Source organism: Dendrobates tinctorius, unplaced genomic scaffold, assembly GCF_039654945.1.
Source record: "Dendrobates tinctorius isolate UK_male_01 unplaced genomic scaffold, ASM3965494v1 ptg000051l, whole genome shotgun sequence".
NCBI lineage: Eukaryota > Metazoa > Chordata > Amphibia > Anura > Dendrobatidae > Dendrobates > Dendrobates tinctorius.
The window spans coordinates 2,012,178-2,037,481 of NW_027361719.1; the positions used below are offsets into that span (position 1 = coordinate 2,012,178).

At 37.8% G+C, this 25,304-nt stretch overlaps 1 protein-coding gene across 1 annotated transcript in view; it reads right to left on the bottom strand.

The window, feature by feature from the left end:
* Window positions 1-25,304, bottom strand: part of COL2A1 (collagen type II alpha 1 chain) — a 63,957-nt gene that overhangs the window by 10,943 nt on the left and 27,710 nt on the right. Inside the window, exons 19-43 of the mRNA XM_073576682.1 lie at window positions 25,028-25,126; window positions 24,102-24,146; window positions 23,790-23,888; window positions 22,467-22,520; window positions 21,807-21,914; window positions 17,612-17,665; window positions 17,236-17,334; window positions 15,097-15,150; window positions 14,806-14,904; window positions 14,107-14,160; window positions 11,686-11,739; window positions 10,353-10,406; window positions 10,185-10,238; window positions 9,297-9,341; window positions 8,920-9,018; window positions 8,706-8,813; window positions 8,352-8,405; window positions 7,816-7,869; window positions 6,972-7,025; window positions 6,642-6,695; window positions 5,014-5,121; window positions 4,571-4,624; window positions 2,562-2,615; window positions 2,250-2,411; window positions 532-639 (exon numbers count right to left, since the gene is read on the bottom strand). Coding sequence (XP_073432783.1) covers window positions 532-639; window positions 2,250-2,411; window positions 2,562-2,615; window positions 4,571-4,624; window positions 5,014-5,121; window positions 6,642-6,695; window positions 6,972-7,025; window positions 7,816-7,869; window positions 8,352-8,405; window positions 8,706-8,813; window positions 8,920-9,018; window positions 9,297-9,341; window positions 10,185-10,238; window positions 10,353-10,406; window positions 11,686-11,739; window positions 14,107-14,160; window positions 14,806-14,904; window positions 15,097-15,150; window positions 17,236-17,334; window positions 17,612-17,665; window positions 21,807-21,914; window positions 22,467-22,520; window positions 23,790-23,888; window positions 24,102-24,146; window positions 25,028-25,126 — 1,881 coding nt within the window. The remainder of the gene's footprint in view (window positions 1-531; window positions 640-2,249; window positions 2,412-2,561; window positions 2,616-4,570; window positions 4,625-5,013; window positions 5,122-6,641; window positions 6,696-6,971; window positions 7,026-7,815; window positions 7,870-8,351; window positions 8,406-8,705; window positions 8,814-8,919; window positions 9,019-9,296; window positions 9,342-10,184; window positions 10,239-10,352; window positions 10,407-11,685; window positions 11,740-14,106; window positions 14,161-14,805; window positions 14,905-15,096; window positions 15,151-17,235; window positions 17,335-17,611; window positions 17,666-21,806; window positions 21,915-22,466; window positions 22,521-23,789; window positions 23,889-24,101; window positions 24,147-25,027; window positions 25,127-25,304) is intronic.

A 25,304-nucleotide genomic window follows, 5' to 3' on the forward strand; every position in this document is an offset into this window, starting at 1 on the left:
TTTTTATACATGACTTATCCAAAATACTTTATGGCAGATTTATACAACAAATGTACGGTATGTATATTCTTTTTGCAAGATTACAGCTCTAATTTTGATTTCTGTATATGTATTTATGATTTCCCTATTTCTATAGAACTTTTTTAGATGTTTCTGATAAAAACGTGTGTTTTTTTATCATATTGTACCTGCTTATAGGATTTATGTCTCTACATATTGTTAAAACAAAGTCTTGAGCATTAATTGTGATTTTGCTAATTTTTTTTTTAACCCCTGTTTGGTCAGTATGTACATTTGTAGAGTGAGTTTGTTACACGTCTTACTCTCTCTATATTGTAGAAGTTGCCCTAAATAAAGTTTTGAGCTACAGGTATATACCTAGAATGCTCAAGTATAAAGTGTTTTTATATTGCATGATAAAAGAGACACTTTTGGAATATGAGGATAAAGGAAATTTGCATTATTACTGTCATGCAAGAGTATTTACAAGGTCATTGCATAAAAACAATTACGGTAAATGTACAAACTTACAGATGGTCCAGGAAGACCAGGGAAACCTCTCTCACCACGCTGACCAGGCAAACCAACAATACCACGCTGTCCAGCCAAACCTTGAGGACCAGGAGGACCATCAGGACCCTGAAAACAAGAATCAAGTTTAAAGTTAGAATATCTCTTGTATATACTGTATTGGTTCAGCAGCAACAAGCAGCTCACTGATAGCGAGAAAGTAATAGCCGGCACTACTAATTCTGCTAAATAAAGCTACTAATATTTGGTTTATGCTAAAAGCAGGAAAATTGAGGCTGAATTAAACTGCGCCTGCAATGATCATATGTCATCTGCTCTGTAAAAGCCTCCAGGATATATGTTATACATACACAGAGGCCCCTGTTCACTCAACATAGGCAAATAATTGTGTCCTTAATGGGGTTGTCTCATTAACAAAGTTGATTTTAATCAATAGATCTTAGAATAATTATAACTTCCACATTTGGATGTCCAAAAAAATGTTCCAATGCTGAGATAATCTTATAAATGTGCCCCTCTGTGTACTGTGTAATGGCTGTGTCTTACCTTACAGGAACATGGACTGATCATACCACAGCTCCTGGGCAGGGGAAGGTAAGCAAAAAAGGGCATACAGACAGGACAGCACAGGATTGCAAATTATTCTTTTTTGAGGCAAAATATTTTTTAAAAACAGGCAGGGAAATGTTTTACCTCATAAAAAGAATGCTGTCCTGTCTGTATACTCTCTTTTGCTTCCTCCCCTGCCCAGGAGCTGTGGTATGATCAGATCATGTTCAATAGATCAATACGTCTTTGTATAATAATAACTTCCACAATTGGATGTGTTTACATAAAATGTTCCCGTGCTGAGATAATCGTATAAATGTGCCTCTGCTGTGTACTGTGTAATGGCTGTGTCTGACCGTACAGGAACATGGTCTGATCATACCACAGCTCCTGGGCAAGGGGAGGATACAAAAAGAGTATACAGACAGGACAGCAGGGGAACACAGCTGGTTCTTTCTTTGAAGTAGAACATTGCTTAAAAACAGACAGGGAAATGTTTTCCTCACATAAAGAACCAGCTGCGATCCCGTGCTGTCCTGTCTGTATCCTCTATATTGCATCCTCTCCTGCGCAGGAGCTGTGGTATGATCAGTCCATGTCCCTGTATGGTCAGACAGCCATTACACAGTACACAGCTTTATATGATTTGCACAGGAACATTATATTTAAGCACACCCAATTATGGAAGTTATTTTCATTCCTAGATCTGTTGATGAAAATGTAGTGTTCATGGGAAAACCCCTTTAATGTCAGTCGAACACACCAGCTTTGACTGACCATCTAATGTGTACCAAGACCTTCTAATTTTTTGGTCAACAAAATAATGTGAAAGGGAGCTCCTAACTTTTTCCTATCAAAATAAGAAGGACATAAGAAGGATCAGGCATGCTGAACATCAGTGCCCAATGAGCAATAAGCCACTGTCAAACGAGTTATGGTAAGGCAGTGGATCACTTCTCACTTTTCTCACTGAAAGCACATTCACTCTCATAACCAAGACTACATGCATATCAAAAGATCAGGAAGAATAGCTGTTGGACAAACGAGTGTTTGGCCCATAGCTTTGGTTTATGGCCTCCTTAAGTGTTTCAGACATACAGTCAAGTGCTAACTCTTGCTTCCAAAGGAAAATTGGATTATTATCACACTGAGTGTGTGTGAATACTCACATTAGGACCATCTTCACCAGGCTCTCCCTTCTCACCAGGAGCTCCAGCAGGACCCTGAAGACCTGGATCACCAGCACGGCCAGGTGGACCACCATCACCACGGGCACCCTTAGGTCCATCTTTTCCAGCACCACCAGGTGGACCAGGGGGACCGGGGTTTCCCTGTGTAATATAAGTGTTTTACTATTTAGTTATTAGGAAATATGGCAGATAGCATATGATTTGTGCCTGGGTACATGGTAGAAAAATCTAAGGCTTGTGATTTTAATATTTCCATTATTCAAGAATTCTAAATTAAATCAAGTTTCTTACATTTGAGCCAGGTGGACCAACTCTGCCAGCAGCACCAGGGAACCCAGTAGCACCCTAAAAAGAAGAAAATATGATTTAGTCAAAACCATTCTATACACTATTTCAGTTACCATATAGTTAAAAGGAAAACTTTACCCTATTTCAAGAGAACTTATTATCCACGTCCCAAAGAATATATTCTTAATATCTGTTATGTCTAGCTCCTTGTATGAATTGATAAATTTGTGTCTTGTATCACCTTTATCATTATGCAGCCATGATGGTCTAAATTCATATGTGACCTTTTTTCTCTGCTTACAACAATATAAAGCAATAGAGCAAGAAACATTAACGAAACGAAGGCTCGTTATCAAGAGTAAGTGATAATGGCTTGTTTGGTATGTGCCAATTTTCTTAAAGAGGCAGCGTATTATTTTGTCAACTGATCATGCAATACATTACATTAAAGACATTTTTAATCTTTTTTGCCGCCCAGTAAACCTCCCTATAGAGCTGCCCACAGATAACTGCAATAGAGATGAAAGATTCATAGAAATCAGCATTAATGTAATTATTTGTCATCCTTCACTTTAATTAATGTCAGTAGCACATGTCCTGTATAAAAGACACAAAGCACCGACGACCAATGATATTCTTTCTTATCATAAAATAAGCAATCAATTACTTTTTGACGCTTGTCATTTGATTCCTGAACAGTTTCACACTGTGATTGGGAGAAATCATGCAAGCTATCTCATTTGTACGAACAATCATTGTGCTGAACACTGTGCCATGTGAAAGGGCCTTAAAGGGTATTTGTCACCAGGTTTTTCCTACCACATCTGATGGCAGCATAATGTAGGGGCAGAGACCCTGATTCCAGAGATGTATCACTTTCTTAACTGCTTGCTGTAGTTTTTATAGAATCAGTTTTTTTCTGTTACAAATCTGGCAGTTCTCTGAATGTTGAGCTGTGTATAACTCCACCCACATCACTGATTGGCAGCTGTTTGGCAACATTCTGCCTATGTATGGTATACACAATCAGTGCTGGGGGCTGGGTTATATAGAGTTCATGAATATGGAGAATTACCTGTCAGCAGGTTTACTAGTGCTCCAGTGACAATTTCATGTTGATAAAAGAGTGATTTTATCCTAACTACAGCATGCAGCCCAGTGAAAGACAGATCACTGGAATCGAAGTCTCTGCCTCTACATTCCAGTGACTGTAAAGTAAAAATATGGTGCGCACGGAGGAACCTGAGTTTGTGAGTGGATTTTCCAACAGAAAATCCACAGAAGAATACCTTAGTGCATGAGGTTTTATCAGATCACAGCCACACGTTTTTAGTTGCTACATTGACCAATGAAAATGTTTCTGCACTAAAGCCATCCTTATATTTAGCAAAGGATATCATACCAAAATGATCACCTAATCACAAGAGGTAATGTGAAAATGGGAGGGGCAACTCCTAAATACTGCAAACCTACAACGAGAAAGCGAAACACGCGTCGGGGCGACGACAGGACTTACTGAGTACCCACATTGGTAAGGATCCTATTGGGAGCACTATTTGCAGCACTTTATATGTTACTGATTGGGCCCAGGTCTTGCAGCAGCTATTTAGTGACATGAATATATGCTTTCGTGGGTCTTTTGTCCGCATATTTTGGAACCTATATAGCACCTAGAGATAACATGGTGCTTTTTTTATACACCCCTATGATTAGTGTTTGTCTAGTTCTTTGAGCTAGTTATTAAGTATTTGGATCAATTATGTTGGGGCATTTAACTCATTTTCCATTGTAGGTTTAAAGCCATCCTTATGTAGAATTTATGCTATGAAACAATCAGAACAGCCACTTGCACTGTCCATGTGATTAAGACAATAGCTTTTAGGCCGAATCCAAGTATCATCGTTTGAGTTAAGGTCTTCACACATTCCTATTTTTCTTATTGTAGATGTTTGAAGGAATATGTTCTGGAGTTAGTAGTTTAATACTGCCAATAAAAAAAATAATATACTTACAGCTGGACCTTGGGCACCACGAGCTCCTTTAGGACCATTAACACCAGTTGGACCCTAGAATAACAAAATCACAATGAACATTTTACATATTTGATGTGACATTTTGCTGCAAACAATAATCTTCCATCTTGTATGCTTACTAGACCAGAGAATTAGTGTAGGAATATACAATTTAGTCTGGTTTCAACCATCTGTGATGCACAGACCGCAAAGCACAGACTGGGAATGGGTCTTCTGATCCAAACTCAGCAGCCTCTTATAGAGACTGACTTGAGAGACTGCCGAGTTCAAGTTATGAGATGGTGATTGTTCTAAATACCTACTACTAAAATGGAAGCATTTACAGGTACAATATGTCCTTGGTGTGCGTCTTGTGATGTTTATATTACTGTATTTAGTTTTTAGATTTTACTAGTTATTAATTTTAGAAATAAAGCGCAAACCTGTGGACCCGGAGCGCCAGATGGGCCTTGTGGACCAGGAGCACCAGCGTCACCTTTCTGACCAGATTCTCCCTGCTCACCCTTGATACCAGCTTGACCATCAGCACCCTATAAGGCAAAGGAGAAAACATCTCAGAACAGATGAACAGATTCTAGGAAGACAAAAAATAAAGGAATTAAAATTCCTGTTATTCTCTTTAAATCAGTAAGTAACCCTTACAAATATGAGTTCCATGAGTGGATCCCAAGAAGAAAGAATGTTGAATCTCTAACCGAACGTTTCAATGGCATTGTCAAGGGTATTGAGAGCCTTGATCAATGCACTTTTTCTCCTCCTTACCCATGTGAATGTACTAATGGTTATATTCATAAATCCCACTTAAACTATTCTAAGAAACTGCAGCATCAACGTAAGTAAAGATATTGATTTGATGCCCTCCTTAATGTTTATTGCAATACAATTTCTAGTTAATAGATGAAGTTATCATTTATTCTGTACAGCATTTAACCCCTTAACGCCCTATGACGTTATATGTACGTCATAGGTCACCGCCCCCTCTTTGATACGGGCTCCAACATTGATCCCACACCTTTTTTTCGGCACATGACAGCTGATCTGATCAGCTATTATGTGCCCCTAACAGCTGCAGGTGGAATTGCAATCCACCCGCCGCTGTAAACTAGTTAAACGCTTAACTTGCACAAACCGAATGCATGTCTTAGCTGTCACATGATCGTGGGGCGCCGATGAGTTGGCAGTTGCCGGTGTTCATAGCAGATGAGCATTTTATATGTAACACAAGCGATCAGATGATAACAGTTTTTAGTCTCCCATGGAGATTATTGAAGCATGTGTAAAAAAAAAAGTTTTCAAAAATATTTAAAAAATATCAAAGTTCAAATCACTAACTTTTTCCCTATTCAAAATAAAACAATAAAAAAACACATTTTTGGTATCGCCGCATTTAGAAACGTCCGCTCTATCAATATTTAAAAAGAATTAATCTGAATGGTAAACTGTGTAATGCGAAAGAAAATCAAAATGCCAGAATTACGTTTCCTTGGTCACTGCAACATTGCAATAAAATGCAATAACAGGCGATCAAAACATTGTATCTATCCCATAAATGGTATCAATAAAAACGCCAGCTCAACGCGCAAAAAATAAGCCCTCACCCAGACCAAGATCCTGAAAAATGGAGACACTACGGGTCTCAGAAAATGGCGCCTTTTTTTGTACAAACTTTAGATTTTTTTTTACTACATAAATAAAAAAGAACCTATACATGTTTGGTATCAACAAACTCGTAATGACCTGGAGAATCATAATGGCAGGTCAGTTTTAGCATCTAGTAAACAAGGTAAAAAAAAAAAAAAAACAATTGTGGAATTGCACTTTTTTTTTGCAATTTCACCGCACTTACAATTTTTTTCACGGTTCCCAGAACATGATATGACAAAATGGCATTGTTCAAAAGTAAAACTCATCCTGAAAAAAACAAGCCCTCTCATGGCCATATTGATGGAAAAAGTTATGGCTCTGGGAAGAAGGGGAGCGAAGGGAAAAGCAAAAACAGAAATATCCCTGGTCAATAAGGAGATAATGTATTAAATGGCATTATACTTACAGGTGGACCAGCAAAACCAGCAGGGCCAGGTGGACCAGTTTCACCACGATCACCCTAGAGAAGAGAAAATCAAGTTAGAAGCTGCCATAATTCATAGATTAAGGTTGATATAACAAAAACCCAAAAACTTTATTGTTAACCTGCTTTTAATACTTGTAATTGTTAACAATTAAAATTCGATCTGGCACTAATCTAGAATTAAAACTTAATATAGTGGAATAAGTGGAGGCTGATGTTTTGTTTAGTCTATCAACTGGTGATACTTCCCTTTCTTTACCAAAAGCACCAGAATACTAATAATAAAATATTCAAAAAGCAAAATGTACTTACAGGAGCACCACGGGCGCCAACGATACCAACTGCGCCTGGAGGACCAGATTCTCCCTATAAGAGATAAAGGAACACCAATTCATTTCCTCAGCCCACAAAATCTACAACAAAAATTTATGTTTCATCATTTCTGTTTCATAGAAGAGTCTGATGGCCGTAAGGACACGTTGCGGATTTGTGTGCGGATTCGCAGCGGATTTAGCTCTGCAGTTTTCCAGGGGATGTACAGTACCATGTAATCCTATGGAAAACAAAAACCGCTGTGCACATGCTGCGAAAAATTCCATGCAGAAATGCAGCGGTTTATTTTCCATAGCATGTCAATTCTTTGTGCCGATTCCGCAGCGTTTTTACACCTATTCCGTAGAAGATCTTAGGTTGTCTATATAAAGTTCTTACATATATATCTGAGGATATAGTCTCCTGTAGGCAACTAAATAACATGAATTTTCAACTCTACAATTTTTATATATTTTTTCTGATTGCAAACTTTTTGCCCTAAGATGGTGCTAAAGGGAAATTGAATTTGCTATGAATTCCTCCAAAGCTTCCAACTAATTGGTAGAGTTTCCAGAAATGGGACATCCTTTGGTTATTTTATCATTTATGACCCTTTGGTCATTTATTATTTCTAACAAAGGCATTGCACACAATGAGCAACAACTTAAGGAATTTGTTTTCTAATTTGTGCAAATGATCTCTAACGCACCACGAATAAGACTTCATACTTAGCAATATTTCTCCAATGTTTTCCATCAGTGTGGGATATTCAATATTGTTGAGTTGTTGGTGGAACAGTCTGAAAAAAGAAATATAGCTATCGTACAGATAAAATGGTACATACCTTCTCACCATTAGGACCAGAAGGACCAGGTGGACCAATTGGACCAGTCAAACCCTGCAAAGAAATCAAAATTAGAATGGCTGGAATGGTTGTATTTGGAAAGTTCCAGTCCTTCTTCCTATACCGTCTCGAATAATGAACCTTCCAATGTGGTATAATGATACTACTGCTTTTGCGGTAATGTTATCATTATTTTACACTTAATATAGACATAAGAGTCTACATGTATCAAGAAATGAGTTATAAAAGTTCAGTTGAGCTGTACTATACATGGCTGTAGACAACGAACCCTCTCCACTCAGTTATCTAACCACTGAACCCTATACTTACTAAAAATGGCCTTACCATTGGACAAGTAAGTCTTAATTATGCTGCCTTCTACAGTTTAGAAATGTAGATCGTTCTTTGACTAAACATTGCTCAACCACAGCACATGAGCCTGATATAGTCCCATGCCCTTTACAGTATTTATACATAAGACAATGTTGGCTTAGACAGGATTTTTATCATAGACTGTAGAGATATTTTATACATACTCTAGAACCATCTTTTCCGGAAGCGCCTTCTGGACCCTTTTCACCAGTGTCACCCTATTTGAAAAGAAAAAATAATTATGAATATGTTAAGAATATTTGCTCTGTTATCTAATCAGATATGGTAATCAGTGTTAGATCTAGAAATTATGCATTTCACAAAGAGCTTGGAATGACGGCCTGATAATGTTATGCAAATGTATGTTCATATATGAGAAGACTATTAGTTTATGATCGGTTCAGAAAACTTTTCAGTCAATTGCAACATCATAAATTTGGCTATTCGTAAATTATGTTAGTTAAATATAATCCAAAAAGCTACATGGGAGTGGAAAATTAAATAACTTCTTCACTTACTCTGTCACCTTTAGGTCCTGAAATACCAGATGCTCCTCTTTCACCAGGCATACCTTGAAGACCAGGTGGACCTTGAGCACCATTTGGACCAGTTGGACCACTAGCACCCTACAAGGCATATACATGACACATAACCAAAAAGTTCAAATATGTTGTTAGGCCATGTATACTGCTATCTCTAGAAATATGGATGTATATTTTAAATTTATCCTACCTTAGGACCATCAGTACCAGGAGTACCAGGAATACCACGAGGACCTTGGAGACCTTGAGGACCTGAGGAGCCACGTTCTCCGGGGAAACCACGTTCACCCTAAAGTAAAGTGGTAAAAATGATCAATTGATTGACAATAATTTTAAATTACGTTAAAGTGCAAGAACTATAAGTGGATCATCTTTATGGTATATTTTTCATTTATTTGGTATTATTGTAAGTTTTTGTAAATAGTTATAGAAATATGCATTTTAAAAGTATCCATGTATTTTTACCTGTAGATTTATAGAGTTAATGTAGATGTATGCATATGTTTATTTCTAAATCACATAATATTCTGAAGTAGAATGAAGTAGAGAGTTTGCGTCATTACTTACTCTGGGACCAACAAGACCTGGGGCACCACCTTCTCCTGGAACACCCTAAAAAAGGAGAAATAAAGTGATAAGTTTTTTTAATGTTAAGATATAATTTCCTTGGTGCTCTACGCAAAGACAAACTACTCCTTTTACCCCTTATCAGGGGCTTGTCACCCAACCAACCAGTTCTCCTGCTTTGCACTGATGAGTAGAAAAAACCCTGAAATACCTCTCTGGAGATTCAGATTTGGCTTCTTATGCTAAGTCTTGTGACAAAGCTCTTTAAAGAGTGAACATTGACTTTTAGAATTGCTATATCCAATAGGTGGCGATAGAATCCCCATTCTCTTCATATTTATGCAATAATTCGGCACAGTGAAAATAGCGACTGAGCATAAAATGAAGCTGCATAAATTGTTAGAAATTGAATAAATCCCTTTATTTTAGCTGAGAAAACTATTGTACTTAGTTCATTGGACTATTTTGACCAAAACATTAAGTAATGTGACTATATCTGCCTCAGTTATGCTTGACAAAACCTTGTCAAAATATATAAAAAACATGTTGACCCGTATTGATGAATATTGTTATGATATTGATATTGGATGTGCTACTGTCTTACTTTGATCTCATATGAATTCATAAGACAAACACAGTACAAAAATAATGACACATAAGGAAAGGACCAGCTAATGATATTCTGGAATACAAGATAATTGTATTCACTTTGACTTGATTCTTATAATACCAGCTTATTAGCTGTGTCTTAACAGCTTTTTTTTTACGTCATCATCTTTACTTTGTTGTTTTGTACTTTGTTTCGACTATGGCTTTATCAGTTTGCAACTATAATACACTTCTGTAAAGCAATAAATGGATGGCTTCAGAAATATACATTTTGCTCACCTGATCACCTGGTTTGCCACCCTCACCAGGAGGACCTGGGGGACCTGGAAGACCCTGGTAAGCAAGAGAAATAAATAATATTTTAGCATTGCATTACACAATGAAATATCTACAGAGGAACAAATATTACTATTACAGCACAGACAATGCCATATTGGACTACCATACCTGGAAGCCAGATGGGCCAGGAGCACCTTGTTCACCTCTCTCACCAGCAGGTCCCTGTAAAAGAAACAATATTAGTATCCTGAGAAATAAATTTAAGGCATAAAATAAGTCAGCAATATGCAGGCAATATAGGCAGTAATTGACTTATTAATCTGGTCATAGACTAGCAACCTCGGAATGCATTCTTAGGTACAACAGGTCACAGGAATATTATCTGTAGACTGACTTAATATTATAGTATCTATTCACTAGAACTTGCATTTTGATATAAAGGCAAATTGCTCCCTACATATCAAGCATGAGGATTCTGAATTCATGTCATGCAATTTTAACATATAGTTGTGAAGTTATAAAAATGATGGACACAAATGTTATGAAGAGAGGAAATGATCCAGCTTCTAAGCTTGCAAAAACTTTATTGGATTAACAAATATTCATAGATTCCATCAAGAGTGTAGACACAGCTACGCGTTTCGCACATCCATCTCCTCTCTTCATTTCTACAAGTGGTTCCTTGCAGATCTGTGCCTCCTGGAATGCCTAGCTGGGGTGAGCTGGTTAATCCTTTTCTATTTATACAAATGTTATTCCAGTGCTCACAATAAAACTACTGGACAATGGTGATATGAAGCTATGAAGCTACATTAATTTGACCAATGGATCAAGTGAGTGATACTTAGCAATGAGCAAGTGCAAATGTAATGCTAGATCACTTCAGCAGACTTCTTACTACAGTATATCTCATAGTTTAGAACAATAAACTCACTAATGTGACTGTGTCAAGGGATGAAATGCTACAAGTTTTAGGCCTATTTATGTGTTTAAAAAAAAAAAAAAAATATATATATATATATATATATATATATATATAAAAATTGAAATATTGAAATGGGTCTGGCTTCATGAAGAAGAGGTGTGGATTTACTGTAAAGGTGAGAGCCAAATTATAATAAAAATGTAGACTCAAGACAGAGTCACAAAGTAAGCTAATTGAGGAGTGTCCAAAGATGCGCTAAATTTATCGTCCACTGAGATATATTGATATATCCAGCACAATTCCAGACTGTCTACTCTAAGGTACCACTGTCTAACTATAGGGCAAAGTTATTAAATCTTCTCCAGTGTTTCTAAGCCAAGTCTGCCCTTTCAAAAATATTACACCAATGTCCCCTCAAAGCTATAATTTGCACTGTTGTCCGTATTAAAAACACAGCATGAGTACAGTATGCACACCCTGTAGACATGCGGTACAGTACCACAGGTTGAGAACCCAGGGTCTACAGCAAATTATATGTGTTTGAAAACAAAGCAGACATAAATCTTTACTACTTACAGCTGGACCATTTGGACCTTGAGAACCAGTTTCACCATCTTTTCCGGGCAGACCCTAAAACAGAGAGATATTGTTTTATCAGTTTTAAATTTTTGTATCTGTATTTAAATATAATTAGATATACTAAGCTATATACAAATGTGAGGGGGTTTAACGATACATAATAACAAGATTATAATGGTACAGAACGCAATGTAGAGTTTTATGCACTATGAAAGTCATAGCTGTCTAAGTTCACTAAAAGCTGTCCACCAAGGGCTGCATGTGAGAGGACGGCATGTCCAGTCTAATAAGTGAAAGGGAGCTTAAACACGGGCTCCGCCTGTCTACAGCATCGCAAGGGAGGTATCAACTGTTCCTCACTAGTAAGTGAGTGAGGAGAGGAAACCTGCCTGGCTCCGCTCCTCTCCAGTGTGTATTAACCATGCCTCTTCGGGTTCTTCCCACCTCACCAAAGTCAGCTTTTAATCTCCTTCCAGGAGCCAGAGGGGGGGGGAGGAAAATGGAGAACAGATAAAGGGGCAGATCCAGAGATAACCAAAGAGAGAAAGTGAGCAGAGAGTGAAGGAAAAAGGCAGATGGATAGAGAGAGACTTAGAAAAGGATGGGGAGAAAAGAATCAGGATAAAGGAACAGAAGGAGGTGAGGGAAGTTAAGGATCAAAAGAATGACACTACTATATGAGCTAATACTATTTAATAGGTAGAAAAATACTTTTGCGGCCAGAACTACCATGTGGCTAGTTTTAGTTTCATAGTACCAGATATTTGCCTATTAGTAACCACATATTAATGTCAGCCACAAATATAACCACCAGTTATCACACTCGTTTGTCAGATATTTTAAGCTATTTAAAAGGGTATCTGTCGGCCGGTTTTCGCTACCTCATCTGAGAGCAGCCTGATATAAACAAAGAGAAGCTGAATCCAACAATGTATGACTTAGATTACTGGCTGCAGCCGTTCTGACACAATCAGTTTTTAGCTTTAGCATGGAGCAGAGCTGAGGAAGCTAACCCCGCCCACATCAGGTTCTCCATGTACAAAGTCCATAGACAGTGAGATACCTATCACAGGAGGGGACATGTCAGGCTAGAATACATGTGCTGCTGTGTCCAGCAATGAAAAGCTACTGGTGCTAAAACAATCACTGTAAGCAAACAAAACCTTGGAGTTTGTTAAGAGAGACATTCCTGAAATCTGTGTTTTAAACCCTGCCTCATGTTGTCTTCATATTACATAGCAAAAACCTGCTGACAAATTCCCTTTAAAGAGCAACCAAACTTTCTTCCTGAGTTTTCTTATTTTGCTGTGTCTTGAATTTCTTGCTGATCAGTGGGGGTCCAGGTCATGGGACCCTCATGAATCGCACAATAGACTCCCATGAAGTGCGCAGCTCAGCAGACAGGAATGCATAGCTCATGTCTGACCAAAAGTCTATTGTGTGATTGTTGGGGGTCTCAGGGCCTAGAATGCAACTCTACTGCGGACAATTCAAGTGGCAGCTAGATCTGAAAAATCAGGAAGAAAGTTTTGGTAGTTTGTTTAAAAAAAATTGTTCTCAGCAGCACATTGCTCTGTAACAAGTAACGAGCTGACGATAACATGATGTTTTAAGCACAAAGAAAGATCTTCTACTGATCGTTCTGTGCTCTTGGGAAGTGTGGTTTGCCTGTCTAAACAGACAATTAAATAACCAGCAATTGGCTCAAACATTTATCTATCGCCATTGGCTGGTGTACAAACATTTTGTCCAAACAGGAGGAAACTGCTTGGATAATGTGCAAAGGCTGCAGCAAATTATTATGTATACAGTTTGTACTAGCATGTATACAGATATTGCTTCAAATCCATATCAAAGTAATCACAGGTCCTTGTAGAAGATCTCGTGCTGGAAAGAGATATGCCTTTAAGTATCAAAATCCACTGGGTAGTTTTTTTTTTTTAGAGAAAACTACAAATGAGATGCTCAGAGCATCATGTGTAGGGTCAGAAGCTCCAGGACAACCTTACACCAACATAAACTGACTATGGGAGTGGTCTGTGCAGTGTGGCCCTGCCCACAAGGAGCTGAACATCTAATTTGCATATAAACATAAAGAATATGTTCTCAAAAACTATCCAGCGGATCTTGAAACAAAATTTATGCCTCCTCCTAATGCAGGATTCCCACAAGGATAACTTTGAGAAGGATTTTAGAGCTGACAGACTCCCTTTAAACAATTTTGGATTTAATTTTGTATGTATTCTTTTTTCCTTAACGGCTCTATTTCAAGCTACAGATAGGGGGGTATACAGTACACCTTATCTAGTAAAGGAAAAATAGTCTGTGGTTCTATATAGTGAATATAAATGAATCGAATTCTAGGAATAAAGAAACATTGTGTTTTAAAGTGTATGACATGCAAGGTAAAATGCTTACTCTTAGACCGGGAGCACCGACCAATCCTTTCTCACCAGGCTTGCCAGCTTCACCCTAAAATGAATGAAAAAAGTGTTATAGTTAATGAATAACTGTATATTGTGAAAGCAAGTCAGTATAATATAATCATGCAATGGGTCGCCAAAGACATTTGTTCTAAAACTTGTATGGAAGTACAGTATATACCGTGTATATATAAATATATGCCAGATAATTTTGAAGAATATATAGTATTGGGGGAATCTAACATATATGTAACTATGTTCTATGATATTATTCTGGATCTGTATCCATAATGGAGCTGAAAAGACGTTGTGGGAGAAAACCTTAATGAACGTTATTGTCAGTATTGGCTCATGCCATTTTAGCCAGCATTACCATCTGGCAATTTTCCTTCATATGCTGTAATTGTGGAGAGGGGAACTACCTGGGAATTTCACATAACATACAGATAAGGATTTTAGGGCCTAAATCTTCTCATGAGCCCTATTTTATATATTTTTTTGACTATTTCTCCATATTTTTCCTTATAAGACTATGGTACAAAATCTGAAAATCAATCCACTATGAAAAGATTGATAACTAGCAATTCTTCAAGATACAGTTTCCATCACAACTTTTTAAGGAGGAGCGAGATATACATTTTATGAATATTACAGGATGGAAAATTGGCAGGTAACAGCAGGCAAATAGTCTTACATTGGCACCCTTAGGTCCTGGGAACCCCATAACGCCAGGCTGACCACGGGCACCCTGAGGTCCAGGAGGTCCAGGACGACCATCTTCACCAGAAGCACCCTAAAAGTGATAAAAACAAGTCTTTATTTTTGTACCATAATATAAATACCGTTTAGTTTATTACTACTTTAAGCTTCGTCTATGGGATCGTATCGATGATCCCAACATTGTATGTGATTTTTAACACACCCAAAATGGATTACACAGGCATAAATAAATCATAACAGAAAATATAATATTAAATAAACTTACCGTTGCACCAACTTTTCCTTGAGGACCGGCATCACCAGGGCGACCAGTGAGACCCTGTGGGGAAAAAAAGATATTTGCTGGTAAACTTGAAAAAAATTATATTCACACGTGCATTGGACGGGCATAAAATTGATGATGAAAATGGCCGACATTTATCATTTGGGAAGGCGTAAACTGGGCCTTCTTTTTGGCAATTATAAAATTGATTTTCACCAAAAAGAACAGACATGTGCTGCCGCACCATACTGGTGTAGAGAGAAAGAGATGTGATTTAGTGAGTCAAAGAATGTGACAGATTTATTATTGACATATGACAATTATTTGTTTTAAATTAATGGTTTAAAGTAAGCTAAATTATCTATCTACGGGCAAAATGAACCAAATTTGTAACAGGGAACGCCACCGCTATTAATTTGGTACATTTTTCTGGTTTGACTGATGACTACTGCATTAGACAGCATTTGTAAATGTGTGCCAATGTGTATTAGGCACAAGGACAGTTCAGGAACTTATTTTGCTTTTTATGATTTAGGTGCTATGCCTCTAGAATTTAACCTACACATAGGTATACAGGTCAGTGGTGAAGTCTATCCCAAAGCAAAACATTAAATGACATCGCCCTCCAAGACAACTGCTCATGGCTAGATATAAAATATCCCAGCTGTGACAAGAAGAGTAAAAATATTCTTCATATAAACATTAGGACAAGGTGAAGATTAGGTTCTAGGTCATTTGTGACATGTGCCGTATAAAAATGGACAATAGTATGTACAATAAATGTCCTTATTCAGTTCTATAAATGGCCTCAAAAACCTCTTACAAATACAGTATGTAGTATTTATAGGGTATGTAATACTTATGGCATATGTAGTATTTATTTATGTCGGATTTATAGGGTATGTAGTATTGACAGATTGTGTAGTTTGTATAGGCTATATAGTATGTGCAGTGTACATAGCATTTATAAGTTATGTTAGTATTTATAGGGTATATAGTACTTTTAGGTTATGTTGCTTTTATAGGTTATATAGTATTGACAGATTATATAGTACTAATAGGATATCTAGTACTTATAGGTTATGAAGTAATTATAGAGAATATAGTATTTATAGGGAATGTAGGAATTATAGGATATTTAGTAGCTATAGGTTATGTAGTATTTATAGGGTATTTAGTACTTTTAGATATTTAGTATTTACATGGTATGTAGTATTTAAAGGCTATGTATCTGTAGGGTGTGTAGTATTTATAGATTATGTAGTAGCTATAGAGTATGCAGTAAACAGTATGTAATACTTGTAAGGTATGTACTATTTATAGGTTATTTTATGTAGCATATGTAGGGTATGTAGTATTTAAAGGTTATTTAGTGTGTATGGGTTATCTAATGTGTGTAGGGAATGTAGTATTTATAAGGTATGTAGCATTTATAGGGTATGCATAATTTATAGGGTTTGTAGTATCTATAGAGTATGTAGTATTCAAAGATTATGTAGTATCTATATGGTATGTAATATTTATAGATCATGTATGTAGTATCTATAGGGTATGTAATATTTAAAGATAATGTAGTGTCTATCGGGTATGTAATATTTATAGATGATGTAGTATCTATTGGGTATGTAATATTTACAGATCATGTAGTATCTATAGAGTATTTAATATTTATAGATCATGTAGTATCTATAGGGTGTACAGTATTTACAGTATAGATCATGTAGTATCTATACGTTATGTAATATTTACAGATCATGTAGTATCTATATAGTATTTAATATTTATAGATCATGTAGTATCTATAGGGTATATAGTATTTATGGATCATGTAGTATCTATAGGGTATATAGTATTTATGGATCATGTAGTATCTATAGGTTATGTAATATTTAAAGATCATGTAGTATCTATAGAGTATGTAGTATTTAGATTGCATGTAGTAATTATAACTAATATAGTATTTATGGGTAATGTAAAATATATGGAGTATGTAGTGTTTATAGGTTACATAGTATTTATAGGGTATGTAGTATTATAGTGTATGTAGTAATTTGACCTATGTTTACAGTATGCAAAGACCAAGCTCCATTTTACAGAGAAGAGAGGCCACTGAGACCAAATGTTCTCTTTTATGTCACTTACTCTAGCACCAGGGAGACCAGGTTCACCAGGACGACCAGGGTCTCCATTACCTCCTTTTGGACCACCAAGACCAGGGACACCACGATCACCAGGAGCACCCTAAAAGGAAAAGGTAATCTTGTTAAGATATTGGTTTAAAAAACCATTAGAGTATTTTTCTATATAATAACTATTGTGCTATCATTTAGATTCTCTTGATAACATTACCAGTAATGCACCACTTTCATTGAGAGAGTTTTTATTTAAATAGACAAAATGATTTAGATTTATTTTTTAGATAATATCTAGTTTATAATTTACATATGGGGTAATGACATATTAAATAATAATACTAACAGAACCATAATTTACACATATTATATCTATTTCCACACACCTTTGGACCAGCAAGACCATCTTGACCAGGGAAACCACGATTGCCAGGAGCACCCTGATAAGAGAAAGAAACACACACTGTTATTACTCCAACTTCATAATAACTAATAACAATCATTTTATTTCTATAGTACCAACATATTCTACAGGACTTTACAAATTAGCAGAGACATGTATATACAATAAAGACATTACCAAGTAACACATAGTTCTAGCATTACAGGAAGAGTGAGGAGCCTGCTCGTAAGCTTACAATCTATAACAAGATAGGGGGGACACAACAGGTAAAAAGTGCTTGTCATGTCCGGTCCAGCCATCATTATAATAAATAGGCTATTTGAAATAAGCTGCATGATCCGGTCACCAGCCAATATCTGTCTAGGTACAGTTACCAAGTGCTATTGGGTGCATGGAGGAGATGGAGACAGATGAATAGGAGGGATCAGTTCTCAGGAAAGCTTAGAAAGGGGTAACAGGGAAGAGTTAGGTTACTGAAGTGAGGTGATAGCCCTGTGTAAAGAGATGTGTTTTTAGAGCACACTTAAAAATGTGGAAGCAAGGTATTAATCAGATTGTCTGAGTAGTACATTTCAGAAAACTGGAGCAGCATGAGAGAAGTCTTGTAGATGGAAGTTGGAGGTTTGGATTATCGAGGTTGTTAATCTTATATCAGTTGCAGAATGAAGAGCACAAGTAGGGTGATAGAGATGAGGGAGGAGATGAATGGTGGTGCAGAACTGTGGAAAGCTTTGTGAATGAGGGAAATAAGCTTATATTGAACTCTGTAGCAAATGGGTAACCACTGCAATGACTAGCACAAGGTGGAGGCATCAGTGTAGGGGCTGGACAGAAATATGACCCTGGGTGCTGGATTTAGGATGGATTGAAGAGGAGAAAGTTTAGTAAGAGGGAAACCGATTAGATGATAGTTGCAGTCTTCCAGATGAAAATGAATCAAAGCAATAATAAGAGTTTTTGAATTTTCAAAGGTGAGAAAATGTCAGATTCTGGAGATGTTTTTAAGAAGCAGACAACATGAACAAGTAAGGAATTGGAAACTGGAAGTAAAGGAAAGTTCTGAATCAAATATGACCCCAAGACAGCGAGCATACTGCTTGGAAGTTATAGTTGAATCACCAGAGGCAATTGCAAAACAGGTATAGGTAGGTTAGTTGAAGGAGGAAACACAATTTCATGTTAAAGGTCAAGATATGCTGCAGAAATGCAACTAGTGTAATTTAAAGACCTTGAATCTGCAAATAAGGAAGTGTGCCAGTATAATTGAGTATAGTTTCTAAGGTGATGACTTAATAAGAAGCCTGTGTACATTAAGTTTAGGTGCAAACCCACGGAATTGCTCCTATACGTATCATCATATGCATATTGGTGTAATATACATATAAGTATGATTTTTTTTGCAAGAGAACATAATGTAAAGCATCATAGGGGCCCATATGTGCCAGATCTAAAAAAAAATATTACTCCAATATTTCACATTTGTATGCTTGCATATATCCACACTGACTAGTAATTATACTACTAGTTACCATATTTTTGTTCTGGTATGAAGTGGTGATATCTGAATATGTCTCATTAGTATAGGAAGGCGGTGGTAGATAATTAATATTAATACATTATGTAATTTATTTGCTGTATTTGAGTTAATATTTGTTAGGAGTCAGGTTCCTGCGTATGCTCTGCAGGAATCCAGACCCTTACATTCTGCGGTCTCTTGCTCTTTATCTACCGCAGAGGAGATTGCCTTGCAGCAAATCTCTCCAGGGGCTAAGTCCCTCTGTCCTCCTACTGAGCATGCTCATGAGACGGTTTCTTATTGGAGATCGGGAGTCATGTGCTCAGGTCCTGCTCCAGATCTCATTGGTCCATCTCGGAGATCTGGAAGCTTCCAGAAGGTCCCGGCTGCTATAAAAAGCGCGCATGGTTGTTCCGCCATGCGCTAGTATAGACTATACTGCTATGTGTGAATGGTGACGGATGTATGATTCTGGTGATTGACTTATTATGAAACCCCTTCCCTCTGATATTACGCATGTGGTTAGGGAATTAGTTCAGTAGTCTGCGCCAGTCTGTGGCAAGCCTTAGGCCACTGTGCACACCGCACCTCTGCGCTAGCGTCCGACATAGCGCCTGCTTTGCAGCTGTGTCGTCCAGCGGCAGTGTCCTGCGCCGCGCTGAAGTTGCAGCCCTCCTTGGCGTCCGCAGTAGCGACGCCGCACACACGGTAGGTCTAGACGGACGCAGTCCCTCTGTCTTAGTTCCTGCTCCTGTGACCTTATACCGTGTGTGCATTTACCTGAGGCCTGTGACTCTAACAGGCTCAACCTTTTTGTATGTTTTTGTTGCGGCGCCTCTGTGTGTGAACAAAGCCCGCTCTGCGCACTTCGGGTGAAGTTGAACCCGTGCACATTATATCGCCATATTGCTCATCTGCCATTACTCAGCAGCGGTTGTAACACCTACTGCACGGTGGACCCCGAGCGGCGAACGCACTTTATTATTTTTATTTAGTGCGTTCTGCAGTTCCTAACAATATTCTTCCAATAACTTTAGTCTGTAAGGTTAAAGTAAGTAATAACTGAAATGAGTGAATGCATATAGTCATTCATAATAATGAGACTTTATAATATACTAGCTGAAGAGCCTGGCGTTGCCCAGGCATTAAAACTAACGCTGGTTAGTTATAACTAATTATAATGATTATATTGCACATAAAAACATTTCACATCATATATTCAAAACTATAGATTTGTAACACAGTCTTATGCCTCCTATAACTCATGCTCCTTTTTACACTGCCTCCTCCTGCACCTCATGCTCCTCCTTTATACACAGCATTTTTCTGCAGCACAGCTTTTCTCCTTTATAGTGGCCTCCTCCTCCGCCAGCAACTCACACTTCTCTTCCATATACAATTGGAAACACTTGATCCCGAGAGAAATTGCACTAATTGCAATAAAGCGTATTGTATACACAGCCTACTTCTTCTGCAGCACCGCACTTATCTCCTTTAGATCTCGCTCACACATTATTTGGTCGCTATTTTTACCTCAGTATTTGTATGCTAAAACTTGGAGTAAAACAATCAGAGGAAAAGTATATTAGAAACATGTCACCACTTCTGTATTTTTCTCCCACTCGTGATTTTGGTTTATAAATACTGAGGTAAAATACTGACCAAATACTGAACGTGTGAATGTAGCCTTATACACAGCCTCCACCTGTAGCGCCTCACTCTTCTGTATACACAGCCTCATACTGCAGCAGCACCTCACTTCTCTCATTTTCCCCTCATTCCTTTCATTTTCCCCCTCACACCTGTCATTTTGTCCTCTCACCTGTCATTTTCCCATCACTCCACTTTTTTCCCCTCACTCCTCTTATTTTACACTCACACCTCTTCATTTTCACCTCACACCTCTCATTTTCCCCTCATTCCACTATTTTCCAATCACTTCACTATTTTGCCCTCACTCCTCTCATTTTCCCTTCACTCCTCTCATTTTCCCCTCACTCCTCTCATTTTCCCCTCACTCCTCTCATTTTCCCCTCACTCCTCTCATTTTCCCCTCACTCCTCTCATTTTCACCTCACTCCTTTCATTTTCCCCTCACTCCTCTCATTTTCACCTCACTCCTCTCATTTTCACCTCACTCCTCTCATTTTCACCTCACTCCTCTCTTCCCCTCACATGTGCACAACAACTTCCTGTTATGAGCACAGCGGTGTAATCCATGAGGCTCCTCACTTTTCCTTGATGTCATGCCTCACAGGAGCAACTCTATTCTAGACACGACGGAGCTAGATGTGGCTTGTGCCTGCCGCGCACTGATACTCTGAAGGTGGCGGCCCTGATTGTAGCTTGCAGTGACTGGGATAGATAGATAGATAAGACTTCCTTTAGAGTCATATTTTAATTGTAGAAAGGAGACACCATAAAGGATGCTGGGCGCTCCACCTGATATGGTAGAAGAATGCTAAACTTCTGATTTGTATTAGTATTTTCAAGTAGAGGAGGAATTATATTAAAGTGTTACCCACCCTGCATACGTAGTGGTGTAGTCTAATCCTACCTTACAGATTTTTGGATTGTGAGTACAGTACTCTATCTACTCTTTTGATGCTGATAGAAATGTTAGAAGTGTTATTGATTCCACAATTTGAAGGTTGACACTTACTCTTTCACCAGGTGGACCAAGTGGACCAGCGGCGCCAGGCTCACCACGGGCGCCTCTTTTGCCTTCTTCACCAGCTGGACCAGGAGCACCCTGAGGACCTGATGGTCCCTAAAAAACATGATGAAATCTAGATTAGTATTGAGCATGAAAGATTAGTTACAATATAAATCTTATTTCTTGGTTGTGTTTCTTGCTTTTTCAGAGCTATGTAACTTACCAGCTAAAAGAAAATTGGATACATGATTATATGAGTAATATGCTATCTACCATTTTAGGAGGAATGTCTTTGCCCACTACCCGATTGATCACAAGTCTGTGGAAATGACTGATCTATGAGAGGCAGAATTAGTTATCTGGACTGGCTCTATATATGAGAGCTGCTAGTCAGTCAATGATTCATTTTTCCATGTATTTCCACTTGAGCTACCAAAAGTGGCTCAATTTTCAAATTATCTCTTAGACAGGTAATTGCAAATACTGTATATAATGACAACTATCGTGAATCAAAAATATTATCATTTAATGTAAATTCTTTGTGGAGCCCCATTACTGGATTATAAATAGTATTATTGGGGAAATTTCATCATACATGTATTTTGGCAATTATTGTGTTCACAGTATGGGGCTACAGGTGTACAAGAGAGGCATTTCAATACTTACCAGTTCACCCTTTGGACCTTGTTCACCCTTAAATCCTGCAATACCAGGGTCACCCTACAATAAAAACAGGCAACATATTAGTCATTAATTGTCTTATTGTACTACAATTGGTGCAGGTGCTCAATTCTAGCTGTATAGCCTAAGTAACACTTAACCTCTTCTTATTTTTATGTTTAGCCAAACATTATCCTACTCTATACTGATGATGGGCAAGAACCCCGAAACAGTGCTATCTACAGATATGACTAATGTGAATTAATTTTCATATTTTCCCCACAGCGCACTGTCTGATGAAAAGTGCTTTGGAGGAAGATGCGCCAAATTCATTAAGCAGTGTGCCCCTGTAAATTAATGTGTTGCAACTTTCAGTCATCGTGATCGTCCAGAACAAATGTACTCCATTTTGTGATTGGGATACATTTCCGTTGTAATTTAGGTGATTCCATGGGTGTAAGTTGGGATAAATTTATCAGGTGTGGTTGGCCACATTATGCTATACACCGCACTTTTCAAAAAGTTGCTGGCCCGAACTGACTAATGAATTGAGAAAAAATTTGGAGACATATCAAGCAGTTTTACACTAGAAAACTGGCATAGACTGCTTGAAGAATCAAAGCCATAGAGGCCAAATCATCAAGACTGACCTAGTGCATGCTCCCGCTACACCAGTCTTGTTTGAGTACAAGATGCAGAAGTCAGTCAGACACGTAATGAAATCTGAGTGATGTGCACCTCAACAGAAATGTTATTCCAGTTAGTGATTGGAGTCGCATTTCTGCTATACAAAACGCTGGCACTTTTAATGACTTGAATGAACAAGCCCCCGGCCTGACCAGCTCTGCCCATTTAGGAAGCACTAATTGAAACTGAAAACTCCAAAATCCGTAAAATTTTTGACCATCTCCGCGTTGCACAGAAATTTAATGACTTTTTAAAAGCTTTTACAACACTTTTCTGGAATAAACATTTTGATGAATTGGCCCCAAAGTCTCTTCAATGATGGATAGAAGCGACCTTCAACTTACTCACCTACATATAATATGTAGCGTACAATTAAACTAAGGAACCCAAAGCCATGTAGAGCATGGATTCTCTATATTTACTAGTCCAACAAGCTTATTGGCTATGTCGATTATTCAACATCACCTGCCTCCACTCATACTCTCAGATATTCTTTCTGTCCATTTAATATTCATGAGTTATTCATCAAACGTCTACTACAAAGTTATTGGCATGGTCTAAAGATCTGCCATGAACTTCATATGATTAGTCACTATCAGCATCCAAAGAGAACAAAGAAGGTAGAGAATAGAGATCACTTACCGTTTGACCTTTTGGACCAAGAGGGCCAGTGGCACCCTGTGGCCCGGGTGGACCACGTGGGCCAGGGAAACCAGGAGCACCAGCAATACCAGGACCACCCTGCAGAATGTTGAAAACGAAGAAATTGTATTATCTGAATGTGGCTGATACATAATTGATAACATCTGAAATATAATGTGTAATTTAAAGAAATGTTTATTAATTATCGTAGTAATGTGTCTTTCTAACAAGAAGCATATACTGTATTAGTGGCGAAGGATCTGACATCTTATTATAGGAAAGTTATAGAATACTTGTAGACTAGTTACTTACAGTTGAACCTTTAGCTCCGGGAATACCATCAGTACCAGGGTTACCCTATAATAATGAAAGAAAACAATGAGTTAATACAATAGATTATATAGGTAGAGGCAGGTATGGGTATAATTCTGCAATTCCAGATGGACACAGCATTATATGAGATTAGAGCTGCAGGTTTATGATTTGGGGGTGACATAAGCTAAACATTTTAGCTCTAATGATCATGGAAAAATCATTATGAGAAATAGGATAAAAAGTTAGTAAATGGGGTAAATGTAGATCATTATACAGGGATACGTTATTTGACCTTGTGATAATAATATCACATCATGTAATCTCTAGTAAAATTCTATATCACTCGTGAGTGGGTCATGTAGAACATGTCGCTGCAGTACCTCTCATGTCCAGTAGGTTAAGCAAACCCTTTTTAGTAATTGGTAGAGCTTTGCTGACACTTGACTAGTGACATAGGGAAAAGTTAAGGCTAGTTTTTTGGGGGGAACAAAAACGTTATCAAAACCCCACAATATACATAGACCTGACAAAATATAGTCAAAAGAATTTTTTTTTACTACCTCTAGCCCATTTTAGTTTAGTTTATGCCTCCATATACGTATAAGTACAATTTTTGGCAATTCAAGTTTATACATCCTATAGATCCCGCAGAATCCACTGTATAAATGGGAAGCTAGTCTAAGATTAGAGGAACTTACACTGCAGCTGGCTACAGATTCCCACTGACATATTTACTTTTATACATTCTTATGGTTGAGCACTTTTCTTACATACTCACTCCCTCTGCACTACTTGTACCGTATAAAAGGTTGGCCAATCTTTGGTGACTTACACAGAAAATATGTGAATCATTCTGATTTGGCCAATCTAGATATTTCATTTGTCAATTTCTCAATTAAAAATAGATCCTTTAAGAAACTTACAGGAGAGCCAGAGGGTCCAGGTGATCCAGGTGTTCCAGACTCTCCCCGGGAACCTTGAGCCCCCTCAGGACCACGGGCACCAGTGGGACCAGCTTCACCCTGGCAGAATGAGATAGGTGGTTAAATAGACATCCCCAATATATGATGACGATGATGGTGGTGACGATAGTGAAGACGATGACAATCATCATGTTATTATTGTCATAAGATGAACCACCCAATAGGAAGACCCTTTTAAGCTGCATCAAAAGCGTCCTGGGAACAATATGGGTATGTG